We start from the raw sequence: 7,908 nt of genomic DNA, 5'->3' as shown, positions 1-7,908 counted from the left end.
CTACGCTTAATTAATACGACCAAAATGATTGGATCAACAACTCTTTTTATATACATTTTAATTAATTGATATTTCATATAACCACATTTTCATATGCACCATTGTCTTTTAGTGTACCCCATAATCTTTTAGTGTAGATTCCAAAAATAGAAGAAAAACGAAGAGAAATTTGAATCAAAACTATGTCCTGAGAATCAATCACAAAAGATTATCATAAAATGCCTCTAAATCATATGTTAAATATGATTACATCCATATCTTTACAATCTTACAATCCACAATCCATCATACTCTCAGCTAACCAAAGAATCGTAGCAGCAACAGGAACAGCAAATCCAATTAAACAACCCAAGAGAAAGAAAAAAAATAATAAAACATAACCGATCTCTCGCATCATATATGAAATTACCATGGAATCAAAATCAAAATTGCCTGTGACCCAGCACTGTCTTGCCAATTCCTCTGCTACCTCTTCCTCCCCTGTTTTCGCCATTTATAGCAGTGGCTGCAGCCATTGACAATCCCTTCAATTCTTCCACACTTGCATAGCTCTTTCTCGCCATTAGTCCTCCATTTCCATTCCTTTTCTCTCCAGCACTTGCTGACTTACTTCCTCTGGAATTCGACAAAATCCCATTTACCTTGGACCATTTCTTCGATGGAGGAGTCAACTCTGCCGGCGGTTTTCTATTCTCTTTTCTTAACTCACAAGAGAAATCAGGCACTGACTGGGCCAAAACAGAAGACCCTTTTCTTGAACTAGTCAAATTGGGTTGAAATTTGACTTGTTTCTTTGCTGGAATTTGTTTGAAATCACTTTCGTCTCTTTCTTGTTGCCTTAAGATCTTCATTCTCAGCTTAGATTCTCGCAGCTCTGCATATGCTCTGTATCTTGGTCCTCTCTCCATGATGTAACTATCTGTGGTGAGTTTCAAAGGGACCGGTTGGTCAGAGTCCAAGGAATTGTGAGAAAGGATTAGGGACATGGGGTCGAGAGCATGGAAGAGAGATTGGAGAGTGTAGTTTTCTTCCCCCATATTTGATGGATTTGAGAGATGGGCCAGTTTCTTGGTTCTCTGTTTTCTTTGTTCCTTCCTACTTGCTTTTGTAGTTGATTTTGGGAGGGCTTGCTTTGACAACGGTCTAATAAAAAGAGGAGTGAGAAAGAGTCCACAGAGAGGGAGAAAATCTAACCTTTTTATTCTTCTTCCCACATCCTTCAACGTTATTGTGGAGTTGGGTCCTTCTTTGAAAGCAGAATAATGATTTGAATCACATTGGATTCTATATATCTACCGCTTGCTTGATCTGATTTTGGATTCTTACGATGGTTTTAGATTGGAGTTTCTTCATGGGATCAACAGCGATCTGACCTTATGGGATCTAAAATGGGATCCTGAGAAGGTTCAAGTAGGGTCTTCACTCTTCAGGGTACACGGACAAACGATTTGCTTCTCTTACTAAAAGGACTTATTGTTAGAACTTTTAATTTTTTGCGAGAAAATTGCCCAGGCGGTCTTTTCAACGCTTTACATTTGGCAGGCCAGGACTGCAATATTGGTCTTGTATGCCAGGTTCGTAAGCATCACAAGACATTTCTTACTAATTATAATATGCATTTTTTGCCCTTTGGTTTATTAGTGTGCTAACATTTGACAGAAGTACAAGCTGTTTTCGTTATTTAACCTGAAAAATAGTAAAATGTTACTATCAAGTAGGGATGTGCATGCTTATTGGAGTTTTGACCCGAATTAAAATTGTATTGAATCCTATTAGAATTGAAAAAAAAAATTATTACTATAAGAATTGAATCGTACTTCACCAAATTTATATTTACAGTTTTAATTTGATTTTTATCCTTCGTCAAGAATCAAATTAAAATTATATTTAAATCGAATCAAAATCACACCAAATAAAAATTAAACTGAAAAATTAATTTTATATATATATTTTTTAGATATATTTTATAATTTTAATAAAATTATGCATATTTATATGTAATTAAGATTTTATATTTATTTATATATATATAACTTAATTTATCTTTAATTATAAGTGCATATAATTTAATATTACCTTTTATTTTTCTAACTTTTTAAAATAATTTTAGTCTTAAATGCACTAAATCATCTTATAATCTTTAATTATATGACTAAATCACGTGTTAGTCATGTAATATACTTTTTAGTTCTTAATTATATATGCATCATTTAGTTAAACACTATATAATTAAGAAATATGTAAAAGATAATACAATATTCTTATTAAGGAATATATTTTTGATATTAATATTATTCTTTTAAAGTTAGTATTATTATTTTATTATTGTTTTCATGCTAGAAATTTAAGATTATATTTCTTATTTTTAAAATGACCACAAGAAAATTGTAGTTTTAGGTGTAAAAATCGAGATTTGAAATGAAATCAAAATTGAAATCAAAATAGAATTGAATCTAAAACCAGAACCGTACCAAAATTGTTTAGAATTGAACCGAAACTGAAATCGAAGTTTGATTCCAAATCTAGTTCCAAAAAGTCAAAGAACCAAAGATTTGATTCCAATACTATTTCTCTCACGTGAGCACGCTTAATCCCGAAGTTTTTTCAACTCTCCAGGCCATTTCACCAAAAGGCGCCTCTAGTGATTAGTTTCTCCCATTTAAATGTATGATTCGATTCATTCCTGTGCCCCGCATTCCACTACCCTATGTAGCCTCGCTATCCTAGAAGTCTGCTAGGAGTTTACTCTCTTATGCCACTTTCCACCCTTATCGGATCGCTTTTCCTAATCAGATCATCACAACTATCAATAACCAATAAGAAATAGAATGGTAGAATATTTAAAACTTATAAATTATGATCGGTATAGAAGATAAAAAGGAAGACTTTGGTTTGGTGGAGTTGAACTCTTAAGATAATGAATCAGACATAATTTATCCAAAACTAACTCAAAGGAGGATAATGGACTGGACCTAACTAGCTCAAAGGAAGAGTGGCTAAGACTTTATAAATAGCATCTTACCCGTATCTTAAACTAATGTGAGATATAATACACATTTTCGTGCTTAGAACATATAAAATATGAAACACTTATAGGAGACATAACATTGATTGAGAGGCTCTAATATCGTTTTAATAAACAGGCTGGATCTAACTCACCCTAAAAATTAGCTCAAGAGGATGCCAAATGCCTTGTAAGTAACGTGTTACCTGTGTCCCAAATATAACACAAAAATCACTCCACGATATTTGCTAGAATTAAAAACTAAAAGAAAATCTGAAGAAGGTAATGTCCAAGCAAAATGCTTCCTTTTCCCAACATATTTGCCCATAACTCGAAGAAACAAACGTTAACAGCCAAAAAAAGAGAAGTGGCGTCACGAATTCATTTATGTCCCGTAAACTGAATGGAACACATTGTCTAAGATAAGGGGGAGAAGGGAGGGAGGAGGGGAGAGAAAGCGAAGAGAAAATAACCTAAGCTGACACAAACATTACATTGCAAAGCATCTACGTATGGCAGTTACTGCAAGGACAAGAACTTTCATCTATAGGTTAAAAAAAAATAAGGATCCCAATTCAATCCCATATGCGACCACTAAGATTCTAAAACTGTGATGCTTGCATATTTGCTCCAGACTAAATCTGGTGAAACTTTGGTCGAATCCATCAGCACCCTGTTGGATTGAAACTGTGTGATACTTGTATTTTATCCACAGATTAATCTGGTGATAATTTGCTTGAATCATTCAGCAGCCTGTTGGATTCAGACCTTGTGATACTTGTATTTTTGCCCCAGATTAAATCTAGTCATACTTTGGTTGAATCCATTTAGCACCAGGTTCCTCACTGCCTCAGTCGCTTGTTCTAATGCTGCATCAATCTGTCCAGTAGCAGTTAACAGTCGATAGGTTTCAGCAATAATATTGGAAATTCAAAATGCAGTCATCCAAAATGCACTGCTACACTGACCATGTCCATATGCTATATGGTATGCATGTGCAAATTCGAGCATTGGAGTGCTAAGCAATTGTATAGAGATGAATTCCTCATGGGACATTCCACAATCATATAACATCAAGTAAAACTGTTTTATCTAGCCACCTTAACAACAAGATGTTTCACATATAACGGGCATTTGAATGGTTTTTCATAAAATAACTTTGCAAATTTTTCATGACATAGCATGCCTCAAATATTCTCAATGATTTAAACTCAGCCAAAGAAAAAGGAGAAAACAATTTATCGTGGAGTTTTATACAGCAATTACATACTTGTTCTCTCTCTGTTAAACTGAACTTCTGTAGAAGAAAAGCTTTCATGTCCATGGTGCCAGGTGGATTTCCAATACCTTCAAGAAAGAAAATTTTAATGTTTCATAGAGAAGTTAACATCCTCAACTAGATAAAATATTCATGTCAAAAACAAGGAATAAACGCGAACAACCAACCAATACACAATCGAGGAAATTCACGACAACCATCCAGATGGTCGATCACATTCTTCACTCTGTAGCAAGATATCCAATGTTAAAGTTCAATTTATCACATGTTAAACTTCAATTTATCACCTGGTTTAGGAAAAGACAATAAATGCAGAATTTTCTAGTCACTTATGTCCCCTATGGATGCAACTAGATGAAGACGTCATCATCAATTATACTAAAGAATTTGAAAAAATGTAGTAAGGAAATTATTGGTGGATTTTGAAAATCTCACCCCTGCACGGAAAGAAATTGTAGAGTAATATTAATGCAGTGACTCTCAGTAACTGAGATCATTTGCTTTTCCTGAGATTTGAGATGCAAGGATTCACCTTGTAATAGATATAGGGGCTATAGGTCTGGTCACATGCAGAGTTTATCTTTTCCAAAAGGTCAAATGACAAAGCAGGTTCAACCAATTTGGTGAAAGAAGGAAAATCGAGTTAGACTACATCTTACTAAAACCTATAGCCTATAAGAGGATGTAATCACACAAAGTATGTTTATTGCTTTAACTTTTAAATGATATGGAGGAATAAAACACTGTTTCATGAAAGTTTATCATTTAATAGTCAACTTCATAGAAACATGCAAGTGAAAAATGAGATTGGACTGAAAAACATACCCATTATGATGGCCATGTCCTCCTTTTGGCTGAATCCTCACGACACCATTAGGTAGGCTCATCTCATCATAGATCTACATGTTTAAATCTCAGAAACATAAGATCAATATGTTCTAAATAGTTAATTATATGAACAAAATAAAATTTCTTTTACACTGTTGTATGGTATTAAAATGCATACCAATAAAATATGACGCAAAGGCACCTGATAATGGGCAGCAAGTGGTCCAACCTAGACAATAATGAAGAGAGAAGAAAAGGTTAAGCATAAAGATCAGCTACTTATGGTGGCCAGAATTGAAATAAGCCAAATACCACTTATAAATCCAATAAGAGTGAGAGAAGGTTGAAGAAACATATAAACCCACTGATACATACACCTTCCCTTCCCTAGAGGATTAGTAAAAATAAATTAAATATATATATATATATATATATATATATATATATATATATATATATGAAAGACTAACTCAGTTATCCAAAAATTGCTCAACCTAATCAACCAGTGAGTTGTTGATGTCTTTCATGTTCAGCTCTATTTAGGGTCATATCTAGCAAAACAATCCCTGGCATTTCTGATTTTTATTTAGAGTCATATCTAGCAAAAATTTTCCGTCTTATTTTCCCATGTTATTTTGAGTTGTTCAACTTCAAGCACATTTACTTTCACCCGGGAAAACAGATATACAAAACAAACCAAAATCACAATTGAGGTTGCTTTTTGTAAGAAAGACTGCAAATTAATCAAGACAATGCACAATTATAAGCAAATAAGAACCACTGCTGGAGTTTAACAGTCTTCTGGATTGCACATGGCAACTGAAAAGCTTGATTGTGCATTACATAGTTGCTGATGTATATATCATATAAAGGCCATCAAAGAAATTGGTGGTGTTAGCCCTTTATGGATACTAAAATCCAAAAGGTTTAATGCTATAAATCAGAGTAATTGCTACCTCTTCTATAACAGTTTCATTTGTAATAAAGGAAGATATCATTTGCTTGATATCCTGATCGGTTAATTTCCAAAGGATAACAGTGTTCCATCATCAGTAACACTAATATTAAATAGACATACATGTCAAGAAGTAAAAACTTATGGAAATCGTAATGACAAGGTCAAATGAAACTGTAAAAGAAGAGATAGCACTAACCGATTCCCCACTGAAGTTCATGTATGCCTGAGGTTTTGCCAAAAGAATTGGAACCTCTTTGATGCAACCTGTACTGATTGCAAAAAGAATCAAAATAAATGGTCAAGCACATAACCAAAAAAAAAGGCATAAAACACAAAATAGAGAACAGAAAAAAAAAATTTCCACTTAACAACCTATTCCAATCAATGCCTTCGATTGAATTGTGTTCATCACAACACCTTCTGCTTGAGCAATTTGATCAATCATTTCAAAACCAACCTGACATAAGAATCTTCCCAAATCATTAATACAGAACAGAAAACAACAAATACCAGAAAAATGATACCTGCATTTAATTACATTGTGCCTAGTGCCATGGTACTTATTTCCAGGGTTTCCCAATCCAACAATTAGCCAAGGGGTATACTCTACTTTAACTCCATTGCTGTTATCTGGTAACGAAGCACGTACAGACAGCCTAGTGGAAACTAGCCTTTGCTGAAAGAGAGAACTTCTTGGACAGGAAATGCAAGGTATAGTGGTAGAGACTGCATGCAACATTGACCTGCACACAGTGAGCACCAATTTGTTAACCAGGTATAAACAGGATAAGTTAATAGCCATTCAATTATTGTGACCAACCCAATAAAAGATGAATAAACCATTCAAGTGATTGAAAACCAACTACCAAGAACCAACCAAATCGAGTATAAATTCATAATCAGAGAATCTGAGAGCTAAATAACTGGATTAATATACAATTCTGCAATTAAAACGCTGAGATACAAACAAATAATGCCACTTTTTATTTGTTTATTTTTTTGAAAATAACAAACAATAAAAGAAAAACAACAGAAAACCCATTTCGGATAAGCCCAAAAGCGGCCACAGACATACACGATCAGTTCAAAACGCAGTAAGTTAACGAAACTTACCCAGATTTGAAACTCCAACTGCTCGATAAAAGAAGAGCAGAATAGACTTGTTCTGCGTTTGGTATACTTGAATTTGCAGAAGCAACAGATGGAGATGCAGCGAGCAGCGAGCAGCGAGATAGTGTTGGTCAGCAAGCAGCCTTGTTTGGACTTGAAGGCGGAGATAATGGGAAAAAATAAAAGATAAACTTTGCACTTCGGAATTTGGGCTTCAAGTCTGGGCCGGTTTTGTACAACCCCAGCCAGTTCTGTACAAGCCCAGCCTTACAGAATTAAAGATATGAAGTATTTCCTTCCCTTGTTAAGGTCACAACGAGCCAGCTAGGTGTTCAAAATTGAACTATATATGGCTTTTTTTTTTTTTTTTTATCAATGAGCTTCAGTGGTATTAAAATTATATTATAAAATTTCAATTTTAAATTTAACTAGAATTAATTATAAAAAACATAATTCTAATAACTACAATCACCTTATATAAACAAATTGTAGTTGTTTTTAAATTCTCAGCTTTCATAATAGGAGTGTAAACGAACCGAGCAGAGTTGAGTTTTAATTTATTCAGGTTTTGTTCATTGATATTGATCCAGGCTCGACCTTGGTTCGAGTTTTAACATTATAGCTCAATTTCAGCTCATTTGAAATATGTTGAATTTAAACTTGGCTCATTTTAAATTTGTTTATTATATTAATGAGCCAAACTCGAGTTTGACTCATGTCAAGCTCAAT

At 33.9% G+C, this 7,908-nt stretch overlaps 2 protein-coding genes across 3 annotated transcripts; both read right to left on the bottom strand.

The window, feature by feature from the left end:
- Positions 1–208: 208 nt before the first annotated feature.
- On the bottom strand, positions 209–1,654 carry LOC110661127 (uncharacterized). The gene has a single exon (XM_021819693.2). The coding sequence runs from the start codon at positions 1,035–1,037 to the stop codon at positions 423–425; it is 615 nt and encodes a 204-aa protein (XP_021675385.1). The 5' UTR covers positions 1,038–1,654; the 3' UTR covers positions 209–422.
- Positions 1,655–3,363: 1,709 nt separating this feature from the next.
- LOC110661128 (chloroplastic group IIB intron splicing facilitator CRS2-B, chloroplastic) lies at positions 3,364–7,345 on the bottom strand. 2 transcript variants are annotated; one of them, XM_021819694.2, is made up of 9 exons: positions 7,183–7,345; positions 6,594–6,812; positions 6,442–6,539; positions 6,266–6,333; positions 5,290–5,340; positions 5,109–5,182; positions 4,451–4,509; positions 4,275–4,351; positions 3,364–3,883 (listed from the first exon to the last, which is right to left on the bottom strand). In XM_021819694.2, the coding sequence occupies exons 2-9, from the start codon at positions 6,806–6,808 to the stop codon at positions 3,767–3,769; spliced, it is 759 nt and encodes a 252-aa protein (XP_021675386.2). In that variant the 5' UTR covers positions 6,809–6,812; positions 7,183–7,345; the 3' UTR covers positions 3,364–3,766. The 2 variants fall into 2 exon arrangements, with proteins under 2 accessions (XP_021675386.2, XP_021675387.2); XM_021819695.2 differs by having other exon boundaries at positions 6,442–6,526; positions 6,608–6,812; positions 7,183–7,344.
- Between the last annotated feature and the right edge of the window lie 563 nt (positions 7,346–7,908).

This window comes from Hevea brasiliensis, chromosome 9 (assembly GCF_030052815.1).
Source record: "Hevea brasiliensis isolate MT/VB/25A 57/8 chromosome 9, ASM3005281v1, whole genome shotgun sequence".
Taxonomy (NCBI): Eukaryota; Viridiplantae; Streptophyta; class Magnoliopsida; order Malpighiales; family Euphorbiaceae; genus Hevea; species Hevea brasiliensis.
The sequence above is the reverse complement of the archived record's forward strand: the minus strand, read 5'-3'. Positions and strand labels throughout refer to the sequence as shown.

Coding starts and splice junctions, on each gene's coding strand:
- LOC110661127 (XM_021819693.2), bottom strand. CDS start 1,037: ATGGGGGAAGAAAACTACACTCTCCAATCTCTCTTCCATGCTCTCGAC.
- LOC110661128 (XM_021819694.2), bottom strand. CDS start 6,808: ATGTTGCATGCAGTCTCTACCACTATACCTTGCATTTCCTGTCCAAGA. Junction 5,341..6,265: donor TGAACTTCAGTGGGGAATCG/GTTAGTGCTATC, acceptor ATTATTGTCTAG/GTTGGACCACTTGCTGCCCA. Junction 4,352..4,450: donor ATTTCCTCGATTGTGTATTG/GTTGGTTGTTCG, acceptor TCTTTCTTGAAG/GTATTGGAAATCCACCTGGC.